General features: G+C 32.5%; 1 protein-coding gene and 1 pseudogene across 6 annotated transcripts in view; both read right to left on the bottom strand.

Annotated features, from left to right (window-relative positions):
* The window catches only part of LOC145303414 (intermembrane lipid transfer protein VPS13D-like), a 393527-nt gene that overhangs the window by 246779 nt on the left and 128938 nt on the right, over positions 1–17810 (bottom strand). For all 6 annotated transcript variants that reach the window (XM_080144736.1, XM_080144739.1, XM_080144738.1 and 3 more), the window contains 7 exons: positions 17376–17501; positions 16099–16140; positions 12480–12721; positions 10073–10238; positions 6415–6522; positions 4412–4577; positions 1343–1474 (listed from right to left, as the gene is read on the bottom strand). In XM_080144736.1, coding sequence (XP_080000862.1) covers positions 1343–1474; positions 4412–4577; positions 6415–6522; positions 10073–10238; positions 12480–12721; positions 16099–16140; positions 17376–17501 — 982 coding nt within the window. The remainder of the gene's footprint in view (positions 1–1342; positions 1475–4411; positions 4578–6414; positions 6523–10072; positions 10239–12479; positions 12722–16098; positions 16141–17375; positions 17502–17810) is intronic.
* Positions 7662–7808, bottom strand: LOC145240525 (U2 spliceosomal RNA; annotated as a pseudogene).

The following is a 17810-nucleotide window of genomic DNA, read 5'->3' as shown; positions in this document are numbered from 1 at the left end:
ATTATTTATACAGTACAAAAGAAATTACTTTTAAATATTTAAATTTATTTACAATAAAGTAAAAAGGTTTCATTTATTCAAAAAAATATGTATCACTTATTTTTATGTTAAGAAAGAAAATATATATTATATTAAAATGATATTAATTGTTACAACTTTTATAATATATTCGTTATATTCATTAAAATAATATTCAGCTAACAATTATTTTTACAGAATAACTTTTTCTTAATTTATTTTATTGCAAACTATTATCCCTATCTTTTTAGTTGTTTCACAACCTTTCGACCAACTATTCCTCTGGCCATCGTCAGGTGGTAACCGCAATGGGATGGGAACTCCGAATCTCCTCATTACTTGGCAAAATGTGGTGAGACGACAACAACAACTATGGAAGGCAGTAATTGCTGAGAATGCAGTTAGGAGATTCAGAGTTCCTATCCCGTCATGGTTACCACCTGACGAAGGCCAGAGGAATAGTTGGCTGAAACATCGTGAAACAACAACTAAAAAGATGAGGATAATAGTCCGCAATAAATAAATAATATGAAATTTTTCCTGATATTATTAAAATTAACAGTTATTATTCTAAGAGAAATGTTATTACCAGTAAATTAATCAGGTAGATGAAGACAGTGACCATACAATTTCATTTTAAAATGATCACACTAGTTATTATTAAACTAAACTATTTTTGTACTTTCATTAAGCATAAATGTTTAACAATCTTGCGTGACTGGTGATCTATTAAACCAATGCATTTCAGGTGACAACATTACATACTTATGTGTAATGGTGAAAATATTAATAATGATCTGGTAGAAAAATAATTACAAGTAAAAATAGAATTTATCGAGATGTATTAACTGTTTTAATGTGGAAGAGTTGTGCAAGCAATTCAGTATGGCAAGCAACAGAGATAACTCGATTTAAATTTAAACAAAATTTGTCAGAACATAATTGTGGATAATTTTTGGTTAAAAATACATTTAGCACATCTACTGGATAATTTTTGGTTAAAAATACATTTAGCACATCTACTGGATAATTTTTTGCAATTTTTGTAATTTATGCTAATTTTGATATGGCATGTAAGTACGTAATAATGTTTTCACCTGAAGTGTGTTGGTTTAAAAGATCACCAATGTAAACAAGCACTAGTCTCTTCAAGTCAATTATGATCAGTAATCACTGCTGATCAACTTGATGTAGCATATTATTTGAGAATACAAACAGTGACTAAACAGCAAGAAAAGTAACAATATTGATCCTAGTAAAAAAACAAACTTTCCAAAGCAAATGGTTTTGTAAAATAGAAAAGAGAAAATCAAAGAGTGCTTACCTTGTTCAGTGCTTGTAAGAAGTTTCAAAGAACCTTTTTGAAGGCAGAAATTTAAGTTAGCAAATACTCTGTCCCGCTTGTAAAATGTGTCACTGTCCATTGCTTTGTTCATAATATCCATGAGTTCTTTTTCTAAAAATTGAAGAGAAGAAAAACAGAAATGAGAAATTACTAACTAGGCATTCCCTGAAGTCTTTACTTTCATTTAAAGAAAAAAAGTTTTTTTTAAAAGGATATGATTTTAAAAATTAAATTTAATTATTGTTTGGTGATTAAATCATTAATTGAATCAAATTGTTATAAAACAATAACTATTTTATGGTAATGATTTAATCTTTATTTATAAAAATAATTGAATGTGAAAAAACTCCAAAACCCAATCTTTTAATTTAATGAAATTTTGCTAAGAAAGTTAAAACCAATTTAAATGACTTTCTTTTCAACAGTTTTTTTTTAAAGTAATTCATCATTCTTTTAACTATTAACAATATTAAAATGGCTAATCGATATGTCTAGAAAAGTGAGAATGTGTGTGTGTGAGGACAACTCTCAACCTGTATACTCAACAAATTTTTAATCTATGAAATTAAAATTTGGTATATACGAGTGGCGTGCAATAAGTAATGCCCCTGAGCCACTTCCCATAGCAGTAGAGCAACAAAACTTGGCACAGTTATTAGTCTTTCTCTACATAGGAACCACCCAGAGTTATACATTTCTCCCATTATTTGATGCAGCTCTGGAGACCGTTTTGTAGAACATCCCAGGTTGGTCCTCCAACCACAACGTGACTTCAGAAATCAAGGCTGTATCATCTGGGAAACGTTTTCCTTTCAAAAACAACTTCATGGCTGGGAAGAGGTGAAAGTCAGAGGGTGCAAGATCAGGAGAGTAGGGAGGATGTGGAAAGATTTCATAACCACATGCCCGTGCTTCTGATCTGGCGACATGCGAGTTGTGGACCGGAGCGTTGTCCTGCTGGAGGAGGGTACCTTTGCTGATCTTACCCTGCCTCTTGATTTTGATAACTTCCCTTAATTTCCTCAAAAGTGAAGCATAATAGGCTCCTGTAATTGTGGTACCCTTTGCCAGGAAATCTCTCATCACTACTCCATCCTGATCCCAGAAGACTGTGAGCATGACCTTGCCAGTGGAGGGCTGCACCCTTGCCTTCTTTGAAGGTGGTGAGTCCAAGTGCTTCCACTGCATTGACTGGGTTTTGGCCTCTGGATCATAGTGATGGACCCAGGTTTCATTCTGTGTAATCAATCTTTTGAAAAACTTTGACTCATCTTCTTGGCACATCTCTAAATTCATCCTCGAGCATTCGACGCGTTCTTGCTTCTGGAATGGTGTGAGCAACCTGGGAATTCATCTGGCAGACACCTTATGCATATGGTCATGAATAATAGTTTCCACAGACGCTGTACTAATCTTGACATCTTGGGCTATTTGGCGAATAGTAATGCGCCGATCTTCCAAAATAGCAGCTTCAACTTGACGGACAGATGCCTCATCAATGGCAGAGGGGGGGGGGGGGGGCGCCAGGTCTGGGAGCTGTTTCCACAGACTTCCGGCCATGTTTGAATGAATTCACGATGCCAGCGTTTTACAAGGTCATATGATGGGGCATTATCACCATAAGTTTCTTTCATTTCATCAAAAGTCTCCTGTGGTGTGCGTCCTTTCAAATACAAAAACCGGATCACTGCTCGACATTCAGCAGGCTCCATTTCACACCTGACTCAGTTCAAACACCTGTAAAACAGAAACCACAATTAGTTCAGAGCTGTAATTTGCCACATAACCCATAGAGATATAAATCATTGCACATGGAAAATTTCAGCTAGATCAGACAACTGGAAGTGGGTCAGGGGCATTACTTATTGCACACCCCTCGTAGCGTATATTCAGATATGTGGAAAAATTTTTAATCAGTTTTCATCCAGAAAAAAAGGGTCAAAATTGAAAAATTGGTACTTGGAGGTTATCGGATTTTAATCTGTTTGTCAACTGTTTCATGACTGTGCATGTATGGATTGTTCACATGGTTTGAAAGTAGGTTTGAAAACACTTTTTTAAAGCATGTGGCAAGCTGGTCTAATCGTTATCATACTTGACTCACAGCCTTTATGTTTTGGTTTTGATCACTCACTGTCTTTAGGTTTTTTTTTTTTACTTACAAGAAGTGAATTGCTTAGAAATGCACTTGTCTCAGTGTCTTTCCGCTTTTTTACTTCATTTTTTTAAAAGGAATTTTACGTCATGTTTAATACTGAGCAATGCCGGGTACATCTGCTAGTTTAGTTAATAAGCCAAAATGAATTGTAGTGGATTTAATTTTTTAATAATTTTTTTTAAATAAGATTTTTTTTCATTTTGTTTTTATGTTACACTATTGCATTTTGATTTAAATTAATAATACATAAAAAAAATGTGCAAGTGACAGAGGTGAGAAACACCAATACACAGTAGTGGCCATTACAATTTTGTGATTTTACGAAATAACATTTCTAATCAGAACTTCCATTCTTTTAGGTGATAATACCTCATTCGACTGATATTAGTTACCCCTTCATGAGGTAAACTATTTGAAAAATTCTTTTTTTTTTTTTAAAAAGGTGAGGTCAGAATCATAAAGTAATCAAAGAATAGAAACAAATTCACTCATATCAATATGTTTCATTAAAAATGTTAAATAATGCCTGACATAGGGTGTTGCTCTAAAAGGATCAGATAATTGCTCCAAGAAATCTCAAGTATGAGAGCTCAATATGGAACAGTTAAAAATGAAAAAATTCAAAATAAATTTAGCCCAATCTCATAAATTTATTTCAATTCACTGCGGGCCTCTTCAGACGAGTTGAAAGAGTCAGGCTTGTAGCTTTTAAGTCAGCTACAGACCTGACTAGCATGACTCATCTGATGCGGTCTGCATAGGATTGAAATAAATTTATGAGATTGGGCCAAGTTTGTTTTGGATTTTTTTCTTTTAATATATATATATACATCTGCTGCAAAAAACAAAGATCAATTCTTTTTTTTTTTTCATCTTCTCAACACACTTACCCAAGTCAACTCTCTCCTGAGATGATTCATCAGAAGATGGTTCTTCTGAACCTTCTGAAAGAGTTTCAGGAGATAATGGTTCTGAAGAGCCAACTGCCCAAGACATCCAACTCTGCAAATAACCCATTTTGTACTCTTCTGGAGTAGGTGTCACCGGGGTGCTGGCCTATATGCAAAGAAAACAAATTGGTTTGAAAAAACTGTAGTCACATTTTTAATACACACACATTTAAATACAATATATTCATAGCAAGCAAGCTACACAGAAAGTTTGTGTTTCACTCAGAAAAGGAGTTTATCAAGAGTTTATAACTCTTGAAAAATGAAACGGGTGTTTCTGCGTAGCTCATACTACTGCTACTACTGCATACTACTCCTGTATTGAGCACTGTTGAAGTAAACACTGAAAATAAGGCAATATTGCATGATTACCAAACGAGTCATTTTTCTTGGAAGTAAATAGTGTTACTTAATTTGAAGACATCAATAGGTCAAAACATAATAGTTTTGCAGAAATAATTAATAATGAAAGTTCAATATCTTTTTAAATATTAGAAAATCTGCAAACTATTTTTTTAATGTATTTTTTCGATTAAGAACATGAGCATAATTCAACAGGGTCTTCAAATTAAGTAATGCCACTTACTTCCAAAGATTTTCAAATTCAGAACTCGTTTGGAATGGTAAATATGCAAAATAATTGAAACTAATATATATACACACATATACACACACACATTATAACAAAGAAAATATTGTTAGGAAAGCACACATATGAAGCTGGGTGAACGCATGCACACAAATACTGTTGACAAGTCTTCAAAACAAGAAATGTCATCAGAAATCATAACATTGAAAAGTATGTACAAAATCTTTGGAATACAACATTCTTAAGATGACCAAATTTTTGAAAATATAAACAACCACTTAGAATGTGGCTTTGATTTGACAATTGTAAAGATGTGTCAATATAAACAAATGAATGCGGCTTAAACAGACAGAGAGGGAAAAAGACAGTAGAGGAAGCCGACTGGGTCATTAGTCGTCAACACGCCACCTGCTACTTCACGTCTCTCTCTCCCTCCATAGCATACTGTGAAAGTATTGTGGAGAGAATAAATTGTCACTTTTTTTATATATCCAAAATTGACAGTGTCTCATATATATTCACAGTGCAGATTGGCACACGATTTATGAAATAGACGACACGATAAAAACAATAGAAGTACAGCATAACATAACACTTACAAATATGAACGGATGATCAAAAGAATGAAGCATTCAAGATAACAGTAAATATAATTATGGATATCATTTGAAAGAAGTGCATTCAAAAATCACAATGGAGTGTTGGCAATAAATGAACAACATAAGAATGATGCTCGGAAATGTCATTGTGAAAGATTGTTGAATGCTGAGTTTCGATTAAGGTGAGAAAATCTACAAGTTGCAGAAGTAGCATCAGATCCAACTAAAAGAATGGAGTAGGAAATTGTTATCCTCATCTTCATCGTTGTTGCTTCACTATGTTTCGGCCAACTCATCATCTGACCTTCTGCAAGTGGTTAACCACAACAGGATAGGAATGCTGAGTCTTAACAGCATCCATAGTTGTTGTTTCACCACGTTTTTGGCCAAACCTCTGGTCTGCTTTGGATAGGATTACAACCGTTATCTTCAGACAATGTTCACCTGGAACCGTAGAGACTCAACGCCTCTATCCACTGTGCCACGGGGCCTATGGCGCAGTGGATAGAGCATGATCAGTCAACCTAGAAAAGAATCGATCAGACATGAATGAACAGATGAAAATTCTTGGGTTAGTAGAACAATTGAGATAGTAGGTTCAGTTCAAAGATGAAGACCAGGGTAAACAAGAGATAGGTTACTTTTGGAAGTCAAGTTTTTTAAGCTGTCCAACACATGCCAGTATGTAAAAGGGACATTGAACTGAATAATGAACATGCATCTTGAAGAAATTCCTTGCACAAAAGATATCTTACCTTTACGGTACTCTCTTTCGTTTCTTTGTTGACAGTATCAAAAGCAAGTAAACGCAAAACTTTGATGTCTTCAATGTTCAACTCATCTTCCATTTTCTTTTGATGTTCCTAGAAAAATTAGGATTGACAATAAAAATTGTTACAAATGTATAATAAAACAACCTTTCTTTAAAAATCTGGGTTTTCACGGCTTAAAATTTTTAAAAGTAAACATGGTATTTTTTTTTAGTTCCTTACATCAAGTAGCATCATGTCTTGTCTGGAGTGAGTTCCACAAAAAAAATGCATATCTTCATTTAAAAGGAAATCCACTGTTAAAAACACTCAATAATTCAAGATTTAACAGCCAGATGAGTGTGAAATTGTTTTTCATAAATATTGCTATTTAGTAAAAATAAAATTTACTTTTTTTTTTTGCCCCCGAATAATAAAATTCGAATTTTCAGGAAATTGGCCAGTTCTTTTTTTGTTTTTTTTCTTCCTTTTATATGGCATGGTGGTGATAAGTCCCAGCATGATTTGAGGTTCTTGTAGTGAAGTCAAAATAATGTTTATATTTCTGATTACAGTTTTTAGCATCTGTCGAATGCATGTGTAATAAAAAGGAAAGCCACTGCTTGAAACACGTGATACACATGCGATTGACAGACGCCAAAAACTGTAATTGGACATATAAACATCTTTTTTTTAAGAGGAAGAAAAAGAAAAACAAAAGAACAACTGTCCAATTTCCTGAAAATGAATATTTCATTATTAGAAAATTTGAAAAAAAAAATTTCAATTCTTAATAAATAGCAATATTTATTAAGAACAATTTCACACTCATCTGGTCTTTCTGTTCAATCTTTTAATTGATGCTTTTATTCTTTTACATCTCAACTCTAACATATGCATGCACATGAATTGGAAGTGAAACTACATAGCTGGTTTCACCATCACACCTTAAATTGCTCCGGCTTGAGTCTATCCATTACATCTTTGATTTTTAGCAATTAATACCATATTGTACCTATTCACAATGCCTCCCCACGGGACAGAGTTAGACACCAGGGGTCGTTTTTTAACGTGGAGAAAAGTACAAAAATAAAAATTGTCTCAGTCGTGAAGGATGTCTCCACTGAAAGAGAACGAGAAATGGAAGTGCCGCATCTGAAGAACAGATGGTATTTATTTGCTCCCCCACAGAGCAAATTAGGCACAAGGCCGTTTTTAATGTGAGGTAAAAACCAGCTCCCCTAAAAGTAGGCAAAAAGGGGGCACTCTGGTTACCAAAAATAATAATTGTCCCAGTATAGAGGGTTTCCCCTCCATTGACTGGTACAAATTATCTTAAGTGCAGCATCTGCCGGAACAGATACTACACTTTGATCTTGGCCAAAAGGCCAAGAAAATGCCATATTGTAGCTAAGATTGATTTGAAAATTTTAGTACTTCAAATTGAGTTGTCTCCCCTTTGGTAAATATGGCTAATCAAGACCCATCTCGCTTCGTCATAAAATTTGATTTTCTTAGTTTAAAAAAAAAAAAAAAAAAATACTTGATCAATTTGTGATTTTTGAAATATGACATTTCCATTCCATGATGGGTACATAGATCATGAAAATATTAATGTATTTTTTTTTTTTTTTTTAGATTTTTGGAATAAATGGCTGAATCAAATGAACAACAACAACATGAATTGGATGAATTCAGAATTAAAAGAAGAAAAAATTTATAAGAAAAAAGAAAGCAATGAAGAGAGCATTTTTGGGAATTATTAAATGAAATATTTAACAGAATTATATGTTACATATTAATATATTTTCTGTACAATAAGATTTCTTTTTAGGGTTCACTTAAGATGATTAAAAACACAGAAACCCAGACAGGCAAAACAAGTAATAAAAAGTAGTTAGTCACAAGTCCACAATTCAAAAAATAAAATATAAAAAAATAGAGAAAAATTTATTATATAATTACTCATCACAGAATGAAGAAATTATATTCCCAAAATCACTTAAATTCATCAAGTAATTATATTTTCAAGAAAACTAAATTTTATAAGCAAAAAGGAAGTGTCTTGTGTCGTCATCTTGACAAAACAAGGCAGATAACTTTGCAATAATTCAAACTTTCAAGATTCACCTTGTAATGCTAATGATTTCACATTAATCGCTTAAAATCAGTAAAAATAATTTTCTTTATAAAAAAAACAAACTAGTTGATAAATTTATGTGATTTTGGAATATGACATTTTTGTTGTGATGGGTATGTACATCAAATATTTTTCTGTGGTTTTTTTTTTTTTTAAATTAATTTGAATTCTGGATAAAAACCAATAATTGTATTATTTTATGGCACATGAACACTTTTTTTTTTAATTATTTGATGCTAAGTCAAGTCTTTGTGTGACCAATGTGTATAGACCGCTAGGGCAAAAACCAGCTCAACCTGACCAAGATGAACATTGTTAAAACTCAACTAAATGAAAATCGCTCCGGACAATACATGAAGCCATTTAATGTTAGGAGCTAAAAATAGCAATTACTATTTTAACATAAATGGCTAATCAACAATAAGTGTTAACTGGATAGATTGCAACCCAGAAAACAGCAAGTCTTTCCTCTTTGTCAGAAACATGGCTCATAGAATATGAGGACTAAAGGGCAAAATAAAATGTTATTATTGTAAAGAATGCTGCATGATAAGAGAGAAAGAGATAGTTAATGACAGAAGAGTTACTTCCCTTGAATGGTTATGAAGTGAAGACTTATCAGCATGTCAAATGATCATTAAATCAAATATGCTGATGATAACATAACGATGAATATACAGACAATTGAGACTATTTAAAGCAAACATACTGACTGCTTAGGATGGACCAGTGACTGTAGCTGCAAGAAATATTAACAATCCTTTACTCTACTCATCTCGTCATTGTTCCCAGTCATCCTGGTCTTCTTGCCACTGGACTCAAACATTGCCGATTCAGGAGAGGTGTGGTTGGGATTGTGCAACCCTTGCCTCATAATTACACGCGCAGCTGTCCCTAAGGGGTATCCTTTGTCTTTCGAGACTGAACGGAGGCATCAACTTTAAGTTTGAAATTCTTAATATCTTTAAATACTTATTCTGGACGTTTCCAAGACAAATCTGCATTCAATGCAGAACCAGTCTCCTTAACCAAGCACTCTTAAGCAGAGACTTTGTTGATTTGACTACACTGTGGTCCGCAACACAGAAGAGTTCATCCACACAGCAATAGATCCAAAACCACTACAAGATTGGCAAAGATATTCAGGAGGCCATCTGAAGATGTACTTATACACCATTAAAGCCAACATTAAACTGAACTTTGATCTACAGGTCTACGATATTTGCCGCTGGTCCCCGGATTGGATGCTCATAACTATCTTGGCAGCTATGGAGTCATGCATGATCCGTGTTTATTTGAGACATTACATGTTCTATGGGAGGAGCCAGCTTAAGGCATCCTGGATGAATGCCGGCAAAAAACAAAAACTAGATTAGATCCTGGTAGCTATACTACCACTATTGCTCAGAGTGAACCTAGATGTAACTGAAACAAAGCTACTAAATTGTGATCTCACAACTGGATGTTGTCTTCAGTGATACGTAAAACATAAAAATAAAGAGTCGAAAAGTAAAGTTTACTCACTTGCATGGTGATTGAACTTGTCTGATTAAGATATGCACAGTAAGCTTTATAGTAGTTAATGATATCACGAGCTCTTTGCACGGATTTTTTCAAAGAGAAATCACGGGGTCGACCACTCATGAAGAAAAGATGAGCAGTGATTGCGTAGTCCCACCATTGCTTGGGGCTGAAATCACAAAAAAAAAAAGAAAAGAAATAAATAATTATACACAAAATTAATCAAACCTAATGAGCATAATTAAATTCTGTGGCCTTTGATCTAAGATCAAAGTGTAGTATCTGTTCTGATGCTGTACTTCACCTTTTTTGCCCTTGGTCAGCAGAGGACAAATCCTTCAAGGTTGAGACAATTTTTATTTTTATTCCTAACCAGAATGACCCTTTTTGGGGAGCTGGATTTTCCCCACATTAAAAACCGACCTTGTGTCCAACTCTACCTTCGTTGGGAGGCAACTAAATAAAAACATTAATGCAGCAATTCAAAATAATAGAGCAGTTCCTATTTACTTGCCTGCCCATGACAATAGAGGTAGACACAAGATCAGTTCTTAATATCAAGAAAATCCAGTATCTCAAAAAGGAGCTCTCTGAATTGTGATAAAATTAAAATGATCTCAATCTAGAAAGAGTTCTTCACTGACTGAGGATAGAAACGATGTTGTGTAATATCAGAAACTTTTCTCATAACTTAAAACCAAAAATATTCGAAACACCTATATTTGAAGATTTGTTTCTAAATGTAAAATTTGATGAACAAGCAAATATATACTAGTTATTTTTTATAGTAAATATAATTCTTATTAAATGTATTGAATGAAAATAAATTTACATTCATGAAATTAAGAAAATCAAACTAAAAAAAATCTCCAAGATAAAATACTTGATGGATGTTCAAAGAATATCACTATCTATATATCTATAAAAGTGAGAATGTGTGTGAGGACACTTCTCAACCTATATACTCAATCTTTGATCTATGGACTTGAAATTAGGTATAGAGTATTCAAACATATGGAAAACTTTATTTTTTTACTTACAAGAAGTGAACTGTTTAGAAAAACATAATATGCACATGTCTCAGTTTCTTTTATTTTTTTTTAAAGGAATTCAACGTTACATTTAATACTTACAGTATTTTTGTTTATAATAAATAAGAATTCTGTATTAATAAAGATATATTATGCATATTTTACAACCGGGCAACGCCAGGCAGCCTTGCTAGTATACATGCAAATGTCATAACTTTTTTAAATTAATTATTTTTAGAAGGAATTTAATGAATTTGCTATACATGTTTAACAAGCTGATCTCTGGTTTTGCTATTTTCTAAGAATTTCTTCAGCATTTTCTAAATCTTTGTTAAAAACTTTTAAGGAGAGGATGCATAATACACATTTGCCAAATATTGTTTTCAGAATTGCAAGAAGAAAAATAATGAAGCAAATATTTTATAAATAAACGTGTGGATTGTGACATTTTGGGTTATTACGTTAATGCGAGAAATCAAGCATCTCATTTTCAAAGGATTAAGTTTCATCTAAAAATCTTCTAATATTCATCAAGTCTTGGCAATCTTCTCTCATACTTGTCGTAAATTATTTGGAGAACCACCCCCTCCCTCTATCCTTGATATATTTTCATTTTTTTTTTCTTTTTATCCATTTTTTAGCATTGAGTTGCATTTTGATAAGCCACAATTGAAACCGAATGGTATTCTTTCAAGATGCTACCAATATTTATCCAGACATTTAACACCATCCAGTCTTCATCGAATTCTATTGAATCCAGAAAAAAATCATCCAACAAAAAATGAACATGTTTCAACTTGAGTCACAAACTATTTGTCTATAAAATATGTCGATTATGGCCCACACGGATATATTTTTTTAACTTAGATTTTAGATTTAGGAACTGTCACATCTTGCAACGTATGATGCAATCAAAGTATACCATTGTTTTTGATTTAAAACCAGAACCACAACATCCCTCTAGTTTCTTCTCGTTGCAATCAAATCTCGATAGTCTGTTTCCAGTTTATTTTAGTTTTCTCTTTATTTTTCCATCAGGGGTGCCTTGGAGGACTTGGTTGGCAATTCTCTCTGGTGCTAATCTTAGGGTATGTCCAAGTGAGCCTAGACATCATCTACAGATTATTGATAGTACATGTTGGTTAATGCAAACTGACTTGTTGGTTGGTTGTTCGATTGCTTCAGTTGATCCCTAGAATCTTTCTAAAGCACTTGGAATCAAACGTGCTGAATTTCTTCTCTTAACTGATTTTGAGATGCTAAGTTTCACTTCTTTATAAGTGTGGACAAGACATTGTTTCATACGGACGTTCACATATTTATAGCGGCAGACATATTGATGTAAACAAAAAAATCAAAAGAAAGAAAATCAAACTGACCTTTCTTTAACACTGACATCTGGTCTCCACTTCAAACATCGATAGAGACGATCTTGTTTGTCGAGTTCTCGTGTCCAATAAACAAGCAACTTGTATTGGACATTGGAAAGGGACACGGCCACTTCCTCAATGTTAATATCAATGCTGACTCGTGGCATATTTGCTGATTTTAATGGTTTCTCGCTTGTATTTCTCTTTATGTGTGCCCTCGCGTTGATCGGAAACAAAGTGTAGTCATGACTCTGAACAGAGATAAAGAGAAAAAATAAAAATGAATAAAATTTTACAGAAAATTGAATTTAATAAGCAATGGACTCAAAACAATTTCATTAATAATAGAGGAGACATAAACAAAACAAACAAAAAATGATTAACAGGAAAAAGTGATAAATGATTGAAAAATGATCCAAATGAAGAAAAACAAAATGTCATTAAATTATTTGGATTATTCAGACTACTGTTCTCATTTTTAGTGTTATTTTCACTTTTCGGTCGATAAAACCTCTGATCTTCTTTAGAGGGTATCTTGCTGAACATAAAACAAGAGCATGCTACCTCTATGGATTAAATAAAGGGTTCCGTTCAAAATTTGGTGCAGATTCCCAAGTTCAACAAGCTACACTTACAGAAGGTTCAAGATTGCATTAAACGAAACGTTTTGAAAATAACACTCAACAACAGCTGTCCGAATAATCCAAATAATGAATTATCAATCCTCAACGCAAAAATTAAGAACCATACATAATGTTTATTTTTGTTTGTTTTTTTTTTCCTTTTATAAAATCAAAAACACTCTCAATATGAACTTGAAGAAAAAGTTCATGCAACTTGCAACAGATACGTTGAGGGCATTGCCAAAGCTGCTGCAAAGAAGATAAGCTCTCTCTATCATGCTAGAAAGTTACTTATGCCTGAGAGTATCCTGTACCTCTACAAGGCCACCATTTGCCCATGCATGGAGTATTGATGTCACATTTTAGCTGGTGTATCTGCTACTAATCTCTCACTCTTAGGCAGGGTTCAAAAAAGAGTCACCAATCTAATAAGTCCAGAACATTCAACTTTTGTCCAATCAATGAAATGTTGCATCTCTGCCTGTTTTACAAGTATTTTAATGGTAAGTGCTCTGACAATCTACAAGCCCTAGTATTTCCTCAACATAAATACTCCCGACAAACGCAACAAGTAGCTAAATCCCACCCATATCCAGGAGAGATTCCCAGATGTCAGAAAACCTTCTACTCTAATAGTTTCTTCCCTAGGACTACTAGACTTTGGAATTCTCTTTCGGGTTCCTGTTTCCCTGACTGTACTGACATGCAGAAGGTCAAGTGTAATGTAAACAAACATCTTGCTGCTTAACTCCCTACATAGTATCTCTGCAAATTATTTCCCAGATACATAAAAGTGGCACCATGTCTTGTTTGAGATAAAAATGTAATTACAAAATACAAAACTTTTAAACCATCTAATAAAAGACTTAAGGTTCAGTGTTGATAATGCAACAATTTGGCACAAGTTTAAAATCTAAGTCTTTTTTTTTTTTTCATCAAATGGAAATCATGATCTTTATTCCAAATTATTTTGACACAGTGTGTAGTGATGTCATGTCGAAATTAGTATAAATTCCAAAAATTATGAAAAATGATCCAGTAGAAAAATGACTACAGGTAAAAATCGAATTATCAATTTTTTTGTACGTTTTAATGTTGAAGAGTTCGCAAGATCCATGATCATTTTGACTAAATTGTAATTCGGACATTTAAGCACAAAATGTCAGAAGGAAATTATGGATGATTTTTTGTAAAAAATTCAATTAGGGCATTTTCTCAATCATTTTTCATCATTTTTGGAATTTATGCTAATTTCGACATGTCATACATATTAATGTTTTCCCCAGAAATGTGTTGGTGTAAAACATCGCTATTCTGCACAAACATGCACACTTTTTCTCAACTAATCTCTGTATTAATAAAACTATCACAAAATCGTGAGCATGCCTTTTATACCTTTAACTTTAGATATTAAATTATTAGTTTATTTACTAATTATTATAACCATTTAATGAAAAAGTAATTTTTTAATTCTATTTTAAAAAAGTTTTAACATGACTATATTTTGAATAATTTTTCCTTGGCTCTCCATCCAACAATGTGTCTACAAGCAGGCAATACAGCATCATCTATTCATTTCACATCACCTTTCATTTGTCCAGGGGGGCAGACATTTTTGGATATTTTACAAGTTTACCCATCCAGTTCTCGCTGTTCAGTTAGTCAACTGTTTCCAGATCCCATTTTGCACAATTTTGTCACTAGCTTCCAAGTTTTTCTTGCCCAGCCAACCCTCCTGTGATTCAAAGCATTCGCGCTATTACAATGGTTTATCCAGATGGCCACACCAACGTAACCGATTCATCCTTGGGAAAATGTATGGCTTATAGTATATACAAATTAATACAAGTGGAAGAAGATTTCTTATGACAAACTTGGATTATTTTACCGACTCCACAAAACTGCACATCAATAATAAAAACTGTCTATAATTGCAAGGTACCTTCAATAAGTTTCCAGACTTTTTTGTACAAGCATTTAACATTGACACACTCACACAAGAGGACTTCCAGGGGACCTTTCGGAAGTTGTTGGAATGGTACAAGTGCATTGCAGCTGGAGGAGATTACTTTGAAGGGAACAAGAGTTTCATGTGTGGATTATCAATAAAACTGCCATACGGAAAATGTTTGGAAACTTATTTAAGGCACCGTGTATATATTTCTTCATTCTTTCTTTCTCTTTTTACAGTTATTAAAATAGCTGACTTGTTTATGAAGAAATAAAAATGCATTGTGGTGGATTTCATTTTGTAATTATTCTTTTAAAATCAGATTTTTAAACGGTCTTTCTGTCATATTAGATGACATTCTGCACCAGTGGGAGTTAAATGTAAACTCCAGCTTAACATGAATAAAATGAGACAGTAATTTAATGTAATGTGGTTGTTACATTTTCACTTGCACCAAACACATTGTACGCAGAGACAGGAACATAGGAAAGAACTTTGCTTTTTTTCAGTTTTAAAAAAAGGTATTTATTAACGTTACTTTCCAAACCATGCCTGCATCTTGTTTTTTTACAATTCCTCTCATTTGCTATGCAGTTAACAAAAGTCTGCTGTCTCAACACATCTTTTCCAGTCTCTCATACTGCCATGAGGTAAAACGCCTATCCTATCACATGCTTTCTGGTCATTCGCTACTATGTGATTCCAAAAATCTGTTTTCCTTTACTTCCTCCACTGTGACATTACCTCACACTACGGCTTCGTCATTTGCATATGCAAGGTGCCGCTGCTACTACATGTGTTCATGTCTTCATTACACTTTTTCTTAACGAATATATTTTTTTATTCATCTTATTTTGCCCGATAAAAACATTTTTAGTATTTTATCATATTGCAAGTTTGATTTCAATAAGTATTCAATTAGCAATAAAATAAAAAAAATGTGAAAGTTGCTTAGAGGTGGTAAGTACACAGACACATAAAAAAAGGTCATGATTTAATTTTTACTAATTTAGAAAAAACAATTTGAAAAAAAAAAAAAAAATAAATGCTTTACCTCATATCCATTTCGTAAGCTCTGTTTACTTTGCAGAAGTTCCTAAAATAAAAAAAAATAATTCAGTGAAAATTCACAGCACAAAAAGGTTTGATTCATGGAAACCTAAAATAAGTTATTTTATCTAAAATCCAAGATAAAAGTTATTGAAATGCTTTAATCATGATATTATCATTTGGTTTATATATTTTATAAGATTATTTAATAGCATAATCAAGCGCTTCTTCATTATAATAGTTAACTTTAAAAATTGAAATATTGAATTTGAAGTAAAAATCAATAGTATCTACTTAATTGTCATATCGCAGTAATGAAAATATCCAAAAATTATGAAAAATGATAAAGTAGGGAATTAATTATTAATGAAAATAGTTTTTGGAAACAATTAGCAAAATTGAGTTTTGCTAAACAAAAAAATAAATGAATAAAAAATAACAGGAGAGCTCAAATCGTAACTGAAAACTTAAAAAATCTTTAGTCAATTTAGCAAAACTCAATTTTTGCTAATTGCCTTCAAAAACTTGATTTTACTTGAAATTTCAATATTTTGATTTTCATCTCTTGTAAAGAAGAAGCACCAACAATCATTATAGTAAGCAATTGTTTATATGTTTACATAGTATAGAGTAAAAATAGTTTTCTTCTAATCTGATTTTTATTTCCTTTTGTTTCGGTTTTATGACATGTCAATAATCATCAGGACATTTTAAGTGAAAAAGCATACATATGTGTTCATAGATTAGTCTTGTTTTATATTTTCTAAACAAATAGTCTGAAAATAATAGTTTCTATTTAACCCAAAGATCGGGTCCTGACAAGTCATATCCAGGTTTTTATTTCTTAAAATGATTTAAAAAATAAAAGTTAAAAAAAAAAAAAAAAACAAGACCATAACAAAATGGAGATGTGTTAATAACAATATTTATAATTTCTGGGTAAATCCATTATTCCAGAAATAAGGTAAGTCAGATTACCTCAACAATAATTAACAAATGTAAAAATATGAAATAAATCTGCTAGGTTTCTTTTAGTGCTAGAGCCCATACTGCACAAAAATCTTGATAAGGTCATAAATAAGAAAGGTAATTACATTAACAATTAAATTCATCTAAAATTGTTTTCTTTTTGTTTTATCAAGTTGTACAAGACACACACCATTTATTATAATCTGATAGATTTGTATTAATAGACACCAGTATGCATTTTCAACATATGCAACATCATAGAAATAACATTTTCTTTTTCAAATCAACATGAAAAACTTTGGAAAAACTTACAACAATCTCTGACATGGTCATGTCTCCTACCATCTGAGCATTTGTATCAAAGTAAAGAGACAGTTTATTCAACTCAACCAGTTTGAACATCATATCAGTGTTGTCACGATATACGAAGCATGGTTTCTAGAAAGATAAAGAGATTAAAGACAAAAAATTATTTTTCATTTACAACAAAAGTGAAAGTCAATTATGGTAACAAAGAAACGTGAAAGAAATTATTGCTCAACTTGAGAAGTGATTCAAAATTTTCAGCAATCAGCGTTAAATACAGACACTTATGTTGGATAACAGAATCAACCTCAAAATTCTGATTTGCTTACAAGACGGATTCTAATTTTTTCTTCCTCTTTCCATGCATACATACGGTGATCAGTCAATTTTTAATTAACTGACAATCACATTATTTTTAGTCAGTCTATTATTTATTTGATT

Source organism: Euprymna scolopes, chromosome 19 (assembly GCF_053919585.1).
Source record: "Euprymna scolopes isolate OS-2025 chromosome 19, ASM5391958v1, whole genome shotgun sequence".
In the NCBI taxonomy this organism is placed as follows: Eukaryota; Metazoa; Mollusca; class Cephalopoda; order Sepiida; family Sepiolidae; genus Euprymna; species Euprymna scolopes.
This window is presented reverse-complemented; position numbering and strand designations above follow the sequence as displayed.